The sequence below is a fragment of the Peromyscus maniculatus genome, chromosome 14 (assembly GCF_049852395.1).
Source record: "Peromyscus maniculatus bairdii isolate BWxNUB_F1_BW_parent chromosome 14, HU_Pman_BW_mat_3.1, whole genome shotgun sequence".
Lineage (NCBI taxonomy): Eukaryota > Metazoa > Chordata > Mammalia > Rodentia > Cricetidae > Peromyscus > Peromyscus maniculatus.
Genome location: NC_134865.1, coordinates 13,199,124 through 13,214,607, shown reverse-complemented (window position 1 = coordinate 13,214,607; position 15,484 = coordinate 13,199,124). Strand labels below are relative to the sequence as shown.

At 37.6% G+C, this 15,484-nt stretch overlaps 1 protein-coding gene across 13 annotated transcripts in view; it reads left to right on the top strand.

The window, feature by feature from the left end:
* Positions 1 to 15,484, top strand: part of Mipol1 (mirror-image polydactyly 1) — a 299,368-nt gene that overhangs the window by 144,314 nt on the left and 139,570 nt on the right. For 10 of the 13 annotated variants that reach the window (XM_016007364.3, XM_076550616.1, XM_076550612.1 and 7 more), the window contains one exon: positions 8,763 to 8,870. The exons of 2 other annotated variants lie outside the window; for them this stretch is intronic. In XM_016007364.3, the coding sequence (XP_015862850.1) occupies positions 8,763 to 8,870 (108 nt within the window). Of the gene's footprint in view, positions 1 to 8,762; positions 8,871 to 9,155; positions 10,887 to 15,484 lie in introns of those variants that run through there. One more of the 13 variants, XM_076550618.1, reaches the window with a different exon arrangement.

Genomic DNA, 15,484 nt, shown 5'->3' with positions numbered 1-15,484 from the left:
TTCTATATGTTTTGCTTTCTTTGTAAACTTTTCTCATGTCAATTTATAGTGTCAGATTTAATATTTTCTTGTTATCATTGACCTTGTCAAGTTACTGTCATGAATTGCTGTAACAATTTCATCTTCCCATAATTATCTGTCTTTTAAATTTTGAAGTCATCTTTATGCCACACAGGTATAAGCCAAGCACCTAAAAACTAAGGCAGGAGGATCATGAATTGGATCATAGCTTTGTCTACATAGCAAGACCCTACCTCAAAGATTCAAAACAAAAGCCCTTTTGTCCTGTTGGAGTAGAAGTCACAAATAGGAAAAGAACAATTCCTTCAGTGATGGCAGAACACAGATTTATGAGTTAGACATACAAGCTCACTCTTACAGATGTAGACCGTGAGAACTAGAGGTTATGTCTTCAGGCTCTTAAAACTGAAGGCTTATAGTTCATGTAGGTGTTCAGACGACAGCAAACTCACACCTCAGAAGCTTGGACTCTAATTCTTGAGTCAGAGCTAGTGACCTACAGTTCTACATATTTTGGTTAGAATCTTATTGCTTTGGGCTTTGAATGCCAACAGCCCAGAACCCAGCAATGAATATTAGAGCTCTTGAGTTTGGGTGTTGGGTCCCTCGATTCTTAAGATACTTAGCAGCCAGTTTTTACAACTCTTGAGCTTTGGAGCTCTAGGTCCTTTGCTTTTAACTCTTTCAGTAGCTTTTTGGAATTCTGTTAGTAGCTGAGAGTTCCAGTATTATGTTACCTCTCGTTCTTCATGGCCACTGACTGAGTAATTTAAACTTTCAGTTAGTCTTTGTAACTTTTCAGTGACTATTTTGCTGCTGCCACTTGATCAGATGAAAAGCTCTAGTGTATTTTCTGCAGTTCATGTATCCACCTTATCCTGATGTGCTTGTGATAAAAAGCACAGTAGAAGCCGGGCGGTGGTGGCACACGCCTTTAATCCCAGCACTCGGGAGGCAGAGCTAGGAGGATCTTTGTGAGTTCGAGGCCAGCCTGGGCTACCAAGTGAGTTCCAGGAAAGGCGCAAAGCTACACAAAGAAACCCTGTCTTGAAAAACCAAAAAAAAAAAAAAAAAAAAACACAGTAGAAAATACCATTGGAAAGAGGCTTTTGCAACCAGGGATAGTCCACAGGCCTGTAGCTCTACAAGTCGTAACCTTGTGTCTATATAGTTCCTGTTTCATCAGACATGTTTCACATATGTCCCAGTCATAAGCCTCACATTTACCCCAATCACAAGTCATTCCTGAGTCATCCAGGAGCTGCACATGCCTTGCCTGAGTGAGAATACCTGCAAGATTAATTCAGTCATCCAAAGGTCATTAAAGGTTGTCATGATTAAAGTCTCCAAAGGCTGATGCAAGCTGTCTGGAACAGCTATAACTATAACAGGCCTCCTGAAAAATAACTCATGGCTTCAGCAACAGCCATGGTTACTGTGATATTCTTAGCTGGCATGCAGTTGTTGGTGTGGATAAATTCTGTGCAAAATTCATTTTGTTTTTCTTGTTCTTATAACTTTGGTCAAGGTATTTCACATGAACATTGGTCTGAAAATTACTGGTTCAGAGAAATGATAGGAAATTTTTCTTGGTCAAAAATGGAGAAAATTATGCTGAAAAGTTAAAGGGCTCATCCTGTATTATACAAGAATAGAAATTTCAAGTTGCATAACTCTTAGCATGTGAATCCACAAACTAGGACATTATCACATAAACCTGCTCTGGGTGGGTAAAGTTGGGTCACCTAGTGGAAGTGGATGCAAATAAACCTGACAAGTCCACTCATAGGTAGTAGTGCCAATAAAGGAATCACTGTTGAATATGGGCACAGCAAAAGCAGCACACCACAGGAGAACACAGTCCACCTTGAGCAACAATTAAAAGTGTGTTGTCACCTACTTGAGACTTAATGGTGTGTGTCGAGAGAAAAACATGGAAACAATATAAGGGGAAAGATAGAATTGAAAAAGCATATAAGAAAATGTGTAAGAATGAAAACTATAATCATTGAAATTTTAAAGTAAATGAATACAGGGCGAATAGAAACAGGAGTCTCAGTTAATGGCTCTTTGCAATTCATACCCACATGGTTTTTACTGAGATGGCTCAGAGAGCAGTGGTAGCACTGTCACAGCTTGACAGTCTGAGTTCAGTTCCTGGGACCCACGTGGTGGAAAGGAAAACCAGCTCCTGTATATTGTCCTCTGACTGCAGGATGTATGCACAGCACACACACACACACACACACACACACACACACACACACACACACACACACACTAAATAAATGTTTTAAAGATATGACTAGTAAAAGTTTCCAAATTAGAAGAAGGTAATGTTCCAAGATGACAGCTGTGGTTTTGTTTTTTTTTCAGGTTTCAGAAACAAAAAGTCTCAAGACAGTATGTGTGAGTGTGTGTGTGTGTGTGTGTGTGTGTGTGTGTGTGTGTGTGTGTGTGTGTATTGTGCATGTGTATATGTAATGTTGTGTATCAAACTCGGTCTGGCACATGGTAGGTGAATACTTTACCACATGTCTAGGCAAAATGGTAAGATGGTAAAAAGAAATTTACCTCTAAATTCTAAACATCTCCCAGAACTACAGAATGCCAAAGTTAAATATAACCAAAAGTTCTATTGTTAATAGGAACAGCCCTTGAGAACAGATAAATAAGTCTACAAAGGAATTAGTATTATATCAGAGTGACCTCACATTAGCTACAATAGCTATCATATTTACATGAGATTGACAGCAGCAACATTTACTACAACAGTTCTTTCTACTGCAGAGTGTGGGGGCCACATAATCACATTTCTAGAGAAAGAAATATCCCAACAAACAGAACTTTTGAAAGATGTACTTCTGAAAAAAAAATTGAATCCAGGGAAGAAATGCAAATAGTTTGATGGGACATATCTACTAATTCATTTTGAAGAATTATTTTATATAAACTGTTTCAGAGAAATAAACAAGTTCTCCTTTTTGCAATAAATGAAGTTCAGCTTTGGGAACAGCACTAGAAAGCACAACTCAAATGCATCTATCACATGGGAACTTAGCAGAAATCTGAAATAAATTATAAACCAAATTAAAGTTTTTACTTCCAAATGTCCGCATTTACATACATTTACACAATGGGCATAACCAATATATGTGATGATCAGGTAGACCTCATAATGGCAAGGATTGTATTATATTAGAAAACTGAGATAATCTATCAGATTAACACAGTTGGTTTTAAAAAAACTGAAATTCAACTGAATTTTACAGAGGAGTGGGACCTTTTGGGAGGCTGGGAATAAAAAATAATGCCGCTAATATAATTGGTGTGTCTACCAAAATGCCTGCTCTTAACTATATGTTATAAGCATTTCTTTCAAACTCAGGGACAAGAGGACCAAACATGCAGTGCAGGTTAGTTTCTGTCAACTTGACACAAACTAGAGTCACCCAGGAGGAGAAAAACTCAACTGAGGAATTGTCCCCATCAGATTGGCACATAGGCAAGTCTGTGGAACCGTTTCGTGATTAATGGTTGATATGGGAAGGCCCAGCACACTGTGGGTAGTGCCATTTCCAGGCAGGTGGTCCTGGGTTTTGTTAGAAAGCAAGCCATGGAAGGCATCCCAGTAAGCAGTGTTCCCATGGTTCCTGCCTCTGCTCCTGCTTAGGTTCCTGCCCTTGCTAGACTAGGAGCAGAAAGTGAAAGCCAAACAACCACCACCACCCCACCCATACTCCCATAAAATTGCTTTTTCATCATGATGCCTATCACAACACCCAGAAACAAACTAGAAAGAACAGGTACTAGAAGGCAAAGACATTTGACCATACTTCCAAAGCGTGTTCAGAGTTTACTTCATACTCAGCCCAGTGCTACCTGGATTGGGTCTGATTCACCTTACCTCTTCTAGACTGTTCCTGTAAGCTAGACCCCCCTGCTTCTGCCCTGGCTCTCTTAGACTATTCCAACTTTAGCTGCAAGATTGAGCTTCTATTAACATGAAGGAAATCGGGGTGCTTCTTTTTCTAAGCATGCCAGCAACTTTTTCCCTCAGTATAGACTTTACAAGGACCTCAGTTCTCATGTACTAATGTTCTCCTTGATGAGCATCTACCTCAGAGCCTTGCACCAGTCTACCTACACAGTTTACTCTAGTACTTAGGCACTCCAGATGAGCACCTACCTCAGAGCCTTGCATCAGTCTGCCTACAAAGTTTACTCTAGTATTAGGTACTCCAGATGATCATCTACCTCAGAGCCTTGCATCAGTCTGCCTACACAGTTTACTCTAGTACTTAGGCACTCCAAATGATCATCTACCTCAGAGCCTTGCATCAGTCTGCCTACACAGTTTACTCTAGTACTTAGGCGCTCCAGATGAGCATCTACCTCAGAGCCTTGTACCAGTCAGCCTACACAGTTTACTCTAGTACTTAGGCGCTCCAGATGAGCACCTACCTCAGAGCCTTGCATCAGTCAGCCTACACAGTTTACTCTAGTATTAGGTACTCCAGATGAGCATCTACCTCAGAGCCTTGCATCAGTCAGCCTACACAGTTTACTCTAGTACTTAGGCGCTCCAGATGAGCATCTACCTCAGAGCCTTGCATCAGTCAGCCTACACAGTTTACTCTAGTATTAGGTACTCCAGATGAGCATCTACCTCAGAGCCTTGCATCAGTCTGCCTACAAAGTTTACTCTAGTACTTAGGCGCTCCAGATGAGCATCTACCTCAGAGCCTTGCATCAGTCAGCCTACACAGTTTACTCTAGTATTAGGTACTCCAGATGAGCATCTACCTCAGAGCCTTGCATCAGTCTGCCTACACAGTTTACTCTAGTACTTAGGCGCTCCAGATGAGCATCTACCTCGGAGCCTTGCATCAGTCTGCCTACAAAGTTTACTCTAGTATTAGGTACTCCAGATGAGCATCTACCTCAGAGCCTTGTACCAGTCAGCCTACACAGTTTACTCTAGTATTAGGTACTCCAGATGAGCATCTACCTCAGAGCCTTGTACCAGTCAGCCTACACAGTTTACTCTAGTACTTAGGCGCTCCAGATGAGCATCTACCTCGGAGCCTTGCACTGTTGTTTCTTCGGCTTCAGTCAGTTACCCCTTGCAAAGACATGCAGGCGTTACTACTTCACATTCTTAGACCCTCTTTCACACATCTTTTTCTCTCATTTCCTTGTATTTTGTGTTTGTTGTCTTTTTGAGTGTAGATATTTTTATTTACTTTGTCAAATTATGTATTGTCATTATCTGTAACTTTCTAGCAAAGTAATTGGTTAATAAATATTGGTTTAATGAAAATGCACCTCAGAAGGCTGGGCAGTGGTGGTGCACACCTTTAATCCCAGCACTGGGGAGGCAGAGGCAAGTGGATGGATCTCTTGAGTTCAAGGTCAGCCTGGTCTACAGAGCGAGTTCCCAGACAGCCAGGGCTACACAAAGAAACCCTGTCTCAGCAACCAAAGAGAAAGAAAGAAGAGGGAGGGAGGGAGGGAGGGAGGGAGGGAGGGAGGGAGGGAGGGAGGGAGGGAGGGACAGTGTACTTCAGAGTAAGTGTTTCTTTAGAAAGGAAATATTGGCAAAGTTCAAGGAGAAATATGTTTGTTAGATATGTCTCATTTTTTCATAACCTGAAAAATTATAACTCATTTGATGTCATTTTTATATGCACAACAGTTTCTGTTATGTCATTTTCTGCCTCTTTCTGCATATTTTAAGTTACAAATTAAATTTTTAAATGCCAAAGAAATTTGAAGCATAGATGAAAAGATTAAGATCTTTACCTTACAAATACATAAAATCATATATTATAATGATATGATATAACACTTGCTGGTGAGTAAACATTTAGATCTTTTTTCAATAAATTTTAAAACTAAAAACTTTTAGAAAATCAAAAAAGAAGCAAAAGGAAAATAAGTGAATATTTCATTTTGTGAAGTATGTTCAACTTGAAAAATACAGAATTACATAAATAAATCATATGGGATTAAATAAGTATAAAGAAATCTTCAATATAGTTAAATATAAATCACAACTGTATATGTAGAAGAACTTTTAAATTATTTCTCTACTTATTTCAAAACAATCATTTGGCTCTCACTGTCTGTGAATCTCAGGTTAACATTAAGTCCAAAGCATAAGCAAAGAAAATAAATTCAACACATCTCTTAAGCAAAAAAAGAATGGTTTTTTATTATTGTTTTTGCTTCAAGTGTGTAGTAAAAGTTTTTATTTTGTGGTCATTTCTGATTTCCTGAAATTAAAAAAATCGTGTTGTCAGGCAACATCTTACAAAATTTTAAATTGAAATAGAATTACATAATTTTCTTTCTTCCTTCTGCTTACTCCATACCCTCCCACACACCCCACACGTATACTTGTTCCCTCTCAAAAATGTGGCCTCTTTTTTTTAAGTAGTTATAGTTTTGGGTTTGTGTGTATGTGTGTGTGTGTTTGTGTGTATGTATGTATGTATGTATGTATGTATGTGCATGCACACACACATACATGTGCCTAAATATATACACACAGCCTGCTCAGTCAGTTGAGTGTTCCCCATTTGTGTATGATTTCTGGGCTGACCACTTGGTATTGGATAACCAATACCGGGGCTCCTTCTTGGGGAAAACTATTTCTCCTGCTCTCATTAGTTGACGGTAGTTCTTTATCTTGGGGTGTGGTGCCATGAGACTTCCCCCTCCGTGTTAGCATATCTCTTGGTGTTGTACTTCTTTAGGTCTTGGTTAGGCAGCCATGTTGTTGAGCTATCATTGGTGAAGTTCCCTGGTGCTGGACAACTGTTGATGCTTCTCTTTTTTTTTCAATATTCCCTTGATGCTTCTATTGTTCTTTTCCTCTTACATTCTTCTTTCTTCAGTTTCATCTTAGCAAATAATGTATCCAAAATAAGCCCAAATTAGGATTACTCTGTTTCATGAAAAAAAAAATTTATTCTACAGCAGAAATTATTTACTTTGCCATTGAACTTCCATAGATCATACAGCCTTTAATTTTTTGGTAATCATTTCTTTATAAAATTAATTGAAAATATAGAGATGATCATAGTAGAAAAGAGCTGTCATGATAGTTATGTAGTTTATTCTTTTTTATAATTTATTCTTATGTGTCATAATTTTTATTTTCACTGTGAGACAAAATTTCTTGTGAGCTAAAAAAGAACCAAAAATAGGTAAACTGTAATGGTAATCATGTGTTCTTTACAAATAATAATTAAAGGAGATGTGTCACAGAGTTTTTACAGAACTTGTAAAATGTGGTAAGTGAATTAGGTTGTCACATGACACACAGTTGAATGAACATCACAATGCAAGAGAGCTGCCACTTAACCATTGATCACTACATCATATATTCAGAATATTTTACCTTTGTATGTTTGTACAATGTGCATATCTGTATATCTACATGTTCATTCGTGTGAGCAGAGGCATACTCATGCCATGGTGTGCATGTGGGGTTTTAAGGATAACATCAGGTGTCAGTCCTCACTTCTTCCTTTATTTGAGATAAGCCAGCTAGCCCATGGGCTTGTGGGTATGCTCCCATCTCCACATCTCATTGTGCCATAGGAGCCCCAGGATTGCTGACACAGTACCAAATCTGACTTTTTGTTTGTTCTAGTGATGTGAACTCAGAGCCCCATTTGTGTAGCGAGTACTTTTCCTTCCAAGTCATCTCTTCAACCCCCAGAATTTATCTTCACAAAGCAGTCAGCTAATTTAAATTAATATTAACTTGAAATGTCATGATTTTTGTGGTTGTTTTAATTGGTAAATGTGCTAAGAGTATTTTACATGCATGAGCTGTATACAGTCAATTTTATATGTGTATATCAACATCATATAATCTAAATGCCAAGAGTCTGTTAAGCCTTTTTATCTTTTCAAAAGATTTGTATATTACTCCAAGGATGCATTGTAATTGAGGCCAGAATAAGAAATACCAATTTGGATTATAGCTACATTTTGATTGTACCATGAAAACTAATCATTTTTTCTATTCAATATGGCAAGTAGCCATTTGTCAAATAGTCTGGAAAGGATGTTGTCCAGATCTTAAGTCAGTATGCTCATTTATTGGTTATCACTCAAATATACTATTTTTAAAGTAGATAAAATGAGGAGTAACTTAATTTCTTTCCTGAACCATAGGTTTTATTTTTTATTGCTTTAAGCAATGTCCAATTGTAACTTCATATCATCCTTATTTGCACTATATCATTTTATAGTCTGTACAGTTGTTATGAAAAATGTTTTAAATAGCTAAAAATCTGGATTGTCCCTTAACACGATTTTATTTTTAAAAGATTAATGTAAGTTGATCATAGACTCCATTATTAGAGTTTATTACAAATTCAGTGTGATTTTAGACGCATGCTTTTTATTCAGCAGTGGGTTTTTAACCGGAAATATTTGACCAGCAAATAAAATAATTTGAATATAGTTTGATCCTAATTTTATGAAGCTAAATGTTTTCAATATAATATTTATAATAAGACTAATCAAAAATTGTAACTGAATTACTGAAGTTCTAGAGCGTTATTTTGTTTGTATTCAAAATTATTTTTACCTACCATTCTTGTTGCAGAAGAAATCCTTGTCTTTGAGAGAATACAGTGGTATTATTTACATGAATTCATATGGCGTGGTTAAAAAAAATGCTAACTCCTTTATTTAATGGGATTCTTCCCTTGTGGCAGTGCAAACGGCTGCACCAGGAGCTTCATCGTCTGAAAGAGCAGAGGCAGACTTCAGCAAACAACACGAGACATCCGACTGCTGAAAACAATCAGGAACGTGCTCTGAAGGTAAATGGCCGCTCCTTCTTGCAGGCAAATGAAGGTTGTAAGCCCTTGGTGCCAGCTTTCTGTGCTGCATATATCAGTTGTGTACATTTCAGCAATAGTGAGCTGTGCTGTTTGCCAACAACCCCTTCTTTAAACACAGATACAGCACCCTTCTGTTATGGTATTATTTTATTTCATGTATGTGTACATGAAAAAACAGCGTATTTCTGAATTTTGAGTGGTCGTGTATTAATAACTTCTGATATATATTCATTTTCTTTCTGTGTTTATGTTATTGCCTTTTAGACGTAATGAGAAGTGACCACTCCAAAAGAAATAATAAATCATCAGCCTTTTCTTTGTGGCGACATTTATTGTAACAGTGTTAAATGTGTTGTAGTATTTGTCACCCAGAGAACTGACACTGCTTGAAGGACATGTGAATTTATTTGGAAACTGAAGGGGGACTTTAAATGTTAAAAGGAAAGAAAGACAATGTATCCAACTGGAGCTTGAAACGTGACATATACATTTTATGATGTGTTCTATCTTGTTGTAATACAGGTCCAGTAATCCTGAGAAAAGCCCACTAGTATGAGTCTTACTATTTGGGTGGGGAGTGTGCTCATGACTTTCCATTCTACTTTTTTCTGTCTCTTTTTTCATTATTTCTTTTCTTTGGTGGGAGGGGGGTTCAACACAGGCTCTATAGCCCTGGCTGTCCTGAAACTTACTGTGTAGACCAGGCTGACTTCACACTTGAAGATCCACCTGCCTCTCTGCCTCTTGAGTGCTGGAACTAAAGGCATGTGCCACCATGTCCTTCCATTCTACTTTTAAGTTACTACAATTTTTAATAAAGTGTCTGTCCACTCATGACTCAGCTCTCTAGGTGCTTGTATGCTCATTAACAAGTTTAGTCTGTAAGGAACAAAAATACTGTCTTTTTAATTGTGTGACAAGAGATTTGCTAGTTGCCTTAAATTCAATTTTATCTTAGATTATAAGTCAATATCACGGCTTTAAGAGTCAGGCACAGTAAACCAAAACTGACAAAAACAACCTCAAAAAATGCCTTGCTATGCAAGGATGAGGACTTAAGTAAGATACCCAGCACTCAGATTAAACACTGGGTCCTGAAATGTGCATTTGTGACCAATGAGTCCCTGGGGCTTCCAGTCTAGCCAAGTCCATGAGCTGTAGGAGCAGAGAGCTTCTGTCTACAAGAATGAGTAGTGCAACGAAAGGACATCTAATGTCCGTCTCTCCCTCCATATGGACACCCACACAAGAATATGCACCCACACAAGAACATGCACCCACACAGGAACATGCACCCCCCCACACACACACACATACTGAAAAATGTGTAAGATGTTTTTCATCTGGACAAAGTATGAAACTTAGTAAAATGATTTTTCTACAAAATATTTTCGAAATTCATAGTGGCAGACTTATAAATTAGTTGCCATCAATCCATTTTCTATTGAATTTACAAGTAGACCAAAACTATATATAAGAGAATTATAGATTACTATGATTATTTTTAATTATTCCCAAAGAATAGATAACTTTATGACCATTAAGTATAACTTTTTAAAGTGTGTGTGTACATACAAAATGGGAAATAAATGTTCTAAAGCCATCCTCCACCAAACATGACTCAGGACAGAACGTGTGACAGTATGTTATGGCTGTTTCAAGTTAAAGCAGGACCTAAGATACAAATTCTAACATAGTAGTCATTAACATAGTCAAAGAGAGAAATAATATAAATTTCTGTCACTTTTGCATATTTATGGTAAATGTATTTAAATGGCGATGGCTATTTATGGAGAGAAATACATGCAAACTTCTGAAAAGTTATTAAAGTTAGAAAGGAATAAGTACACCACCCAAGACACATGGGAGTTCAAAGCAAAAATGAATCACCTGTTTAATGGAAATCTCTCTAGACTATAACATTTAAAGTAATATGTAAATGTAATTCGTGTATACTCCTGAGAAATATACTGCATTAAAATCTTTTCTATTTGATCTTTGTTTTTTCTTCAAACGTCTGACTTTGATGTTGCATCTATTAACTAAAGCTGATTTAAGTCCTGGAAAAGAGGAGAGGAAGAATCAGATTTTGAAAAATTTCATCAACTTGGCCTTTCTGTATGAATTGAAACTCTTAAAAACAGCCAGGCTGTGGTGGCGCACGCCTTTAATCTCAGCACTCGGGAGGCAGAGGCAGGCGGATCTCTGTGGAATTCGAGGCCAGTCTGGACTACCAAGTGAGTCCCAAGAAAGGCGCAAAGCTACACAGAGAAACCCTGTCTCGAAAAACAAAAACAAACAAACAAAAAAATGTCTGCTGTGCATAATGCTGACTTTTAGTCTATTTTTAAATGATTCCTTCATGGAAAATTTAAATTCAGTATAAAGATATAATCACTCATAATACATCTCCTTATTCTTTTTTTAAAAGATGTATTTAGATGTGTTTGCTTGCATGTGTGTGTATATGTACACCATGTCTATAACTAGTGCCTTTGGTGGCCAAAAGAGGTCATGGTGTCACTGGAGCTGGAGTAACTGAGCTGTGAACCTCAGTGTGGGAGCTAGGAACCAAACCCAGGTAGGTCCTCTGTAAGTGCTCTTAACCACTGAGCTGTGTCTCTGGTCCACATTTATTTATTCTAAATCACAGTTTTAAATGGTTGTTTGGGGAAATCTCACTTTCATTTGGTGATTGTTTTTCTAGTTGTCATTCAAGTTATAGATGACCCTTTTGATAGGAAACTATCAGTCCATTTATATGTACCACTATGATATTAACTGATTTAACATTAAGTTTGTATTTAAATGAACATTAACATTTTTAAAAGAGTGACTGTCTTTAGAAGTGTTTAATCTCAGCAATATTTCCGATATTACAAATTGTACTATCATCATTAACACTGATAAATATAAACTTTAATCAGAAGCTATCAAATGTCAATAGCTCCTCAGTCAGGAGTGAGCCTTCATACTTATTGCCCTGCTTTGTGCTGGGATTTTGTCTGGTGTGAACTTATACATGTCTTGTGCATGCTGTCACGGTCTCTGTGAGTTCATATATGTAACTGCCCTGTTGTGTACAAAGCACTATTTCCTTGAAATCATCCACAACCTCTGGCTCTTATAATCTGAACACTTCCTCTTCTAACAATATTTCTGTGGCTTGGAGAATGGGTGTAATACAGGTGTCCCATTTATGGCTGTGATGTGCACTCTGAAGCCTCTTAGGCTCTATACATTGACTAGTCATGGGTCTCTGTGTTAATTGCCGTCTCCTACAAAGAAGAATCTTCTCTAATAAAAGCTGAGAGACATGCTGATCTATGGGTATAGTGATAAGTCATTGGGGATCATTTTAATACTATGTCTGTTTAGCAAAATAGTAGTAGGTTCTCTCTTAGGGCCTATGGGTTATCTAGCCACTGTTTCTTGGCCTCATGAAACAGGTATGGGTTTCATTTCACAAAGATAATTGTGAATTGAGCCTGAAAGTGGTTGGTTAAACCCATAACATGTGCCACTATTACAGCATTGAGCATACCTTGTCAAGCCACACATCAATATAGTTCAAAATGGTTCAGAGCTGGATTACTGTTCTTCTCTAGTACTGCTCATGGAGCCTTCCAACATTACAAAAACTAGATGCTAGTAGGGATGAAGCTTTGCAATCAGCACACACTCAATTTCTCCATGTTTATAATTCAACTAAGTGATATCTTCAACATAAGACAACAGGAAGAGGTTATTATTGTCAAGTTCTGGATGGAGGCTAGCCAAGAGCAATAGAAGTAGCTTGTAATTTTAGGATGCTTATGGGGTACCTTTGGGCAACAAGTCAAAAGAAGGTAACCCATTTCTGATACTGTAGTTTGTATTTGGTAACATGTGGTATCTAGTTGTGGTATCCCTCCCATTACAAAGTAACTCCATTTAAACTCATTTTATATATGAATATATTTTAGGAAGCTTCTGAGTAGTGGGTTTCCATATGACTTTTTTCTTAGCAGCACCTGGAACCTTCTCCAAAATCATATTATAGAACATAAATCATGTCTTGATGAATAAAAAAATAGATAATTCCTTGTGTTCTGTTCAGCCACAATGGAATAAAACTAGAAATTAACATCAGAGAAACTATAGAAACCCCAAAAAATGAGAATAAAAAATTACATTTTGAATAACAGTGGGCCGTCCAAGAAATCATAGAAGAAAATTAAAATTTCTTTTTTTTTTTTTGAGACAGGGTTTCTCTGTGTAGTTTTGGTGTCTGTCCTGCATCTTGCTCTGTAGACCATAGACCAGGCTGGCCTTGAACTCACAGAGAACCTCCTGGCTCTGCCTCCCCAGTGCTGGGATTAAAGGTGTACACCACCGCTACCTGGAGAAAATTGAAATTTCTTAAAGGCAGATGATAATGAACATACAACCTACCACAACCTCTGGGAAACAGCCAAGGAAATCTTAAGAAGAAAATGTATAGCCATAAGTACTCGTATCAAATAACCTAATGGTGGTGTACCTCATGGTTCTCAAAACACAACAGGCAGCCCATCCCAATCACAGTGGATGGGGTAGGAAATGATAAAGCTCAGAGAAGTAGAGATTAAAAGAACAATACACAAAATTAGCCAAACAAAGAGTTGTATCTTTGCTGGAGGCATTAGTATAACCAAACATAAATAATACTGCAGAGCTATAGTGACAAAGTCAGCCTGGCGGTACTGACAGAAAAACAGACAGGTAGACCAATGGAACAGAATGAGGACCCAAAAATAAAATGTTAAAGCTATGTCCATTTAATCTGTGACAAAGGATGCAAAAATGTACATTGGAAAACAGTGTATTAGACAAATCATACTAGCAAAATTGGATATCTTCCTGCAGAAAAATGAATTAAATTAATGTCTTTCAACTTGTACAAAAATTATTTCCAGATGAATCAAAGATCTTAATTTAAAGTCTGAAATGTTGAAACATCTAGAGGGAAATGTGGGGAAATCTCTTTAAGTTATTGTGATAAGTAAGAAGTCCTCAATACCAATAACACAGGAAATAGCCCAAAGTATCAACTGATGGGACTACATGAAAACGAAAAGTTAGCACAGCCAGTCATCAGAACAAATGAACAGTTCACAGAATGGAAGAAAATCTTTGCCAGTCACACTTCAGACAAGGGAATAATATCCAGAGATTACAAAGAACTCCTGAAGTTAAATTCCAAGGAAATAAACTGCCAGTCAGCAAATGGACTAACAAATCTAATAGACAATTTTCAAAACAGAAACGTAAATGGCCATTAAGTACTGAAACCCTAACTATCAAGGAAATGCAAATTATTTCTAGTCTGACATACCCCCACCTTATCCCAGTCTGAATAGCTATCATCAAGAAATCTGACAGCAAATCTTGGCCTGATGTTTGAGGGAGGAAAATGAATACAAATAGAAATAATTTTGGAGATTATCCCAAAGGATGAATGGATAGTGAACATGTGGGATGAAATACTGTTCAGCTCTTTAAAATATGAAGGCCAGCCTGAGCTACAGAGTGAGTTCCAGGAAAGGCGCAAAGCTACACAGAGAAACCCTGTCTCGAAAAACCAAAACAAAAAAAAATATGACGTCATAAAATTTGAAGGAAAATGAAGGAACTTAGAAAGTGTAATGTTAAGTGAAGTCATATAGTCTCAGAAAGAAAAAAACAAAACCACATGTTCTTCCTAGGGAAATCCATTCCTCCCCCACTAGTTCCTTATTCTGTACCTAATATCTGTGATTATAGAGATTGTAGCTTGCTTATTCAAGACTTAAAATTAATATCCACATATAAGTGAATACATGCTGTATTTTTTTCTGGGTCAGGGTTATCTTACTCAGGATGATATTTTTATAGCTCTATGTAGCTGGAGAGCTTCTCTCCGGGTCCCACCGAGCTCTGGCAGTCCGACAGCCCACTTTTAAAATAAACACACAGACGCTTATATTATTTACAAACTGTATGGCCATGGCAGGCTTCTTGCTAACTGTTCTTATATCTTAAATTAATCCATTTCTATAAATCTATACCTTGCCACATAGCTTGTGGCTTACCGGCATCTTCACATGCTGCTTGTCATGGCAGTGGCTGGCAGTGTCTCCCCGCCTCAGCCTTCCATTTCCCAGAATTCTCTTCTCTGTTTGTCCCACCTATACTTCCTGCCTGGCCACTGGCCAATCAGCATTTTATTTATACAGAGTGATATCCACAGCAGCTCTATCCATTTACCTGTGAATTTCATTTTATTAACAGCTGAGTACTATTCCATTTTTAAGTGTACCACATTTTCTTTATCTATTCATCCCTTGCGGGACATCTAGGCTATTTCTAATTTCTGGCTAATGTGAATAGAGCATCAGTGAACATGGTTGAGCAAGTGTCTCTATAGTAGGATGAAGCATCATCCTTTGGGCATATGCCCAAGACTGATATAGCTGGATCTTGAGGTAGATTAGTCTATATCCAGCTTCCTAAGGAACTGCTACACTGATTTCCATAGTGACTCTACAGTTTTACATTCCTACCAACAATGGATGGATATTCCCATTATTCCA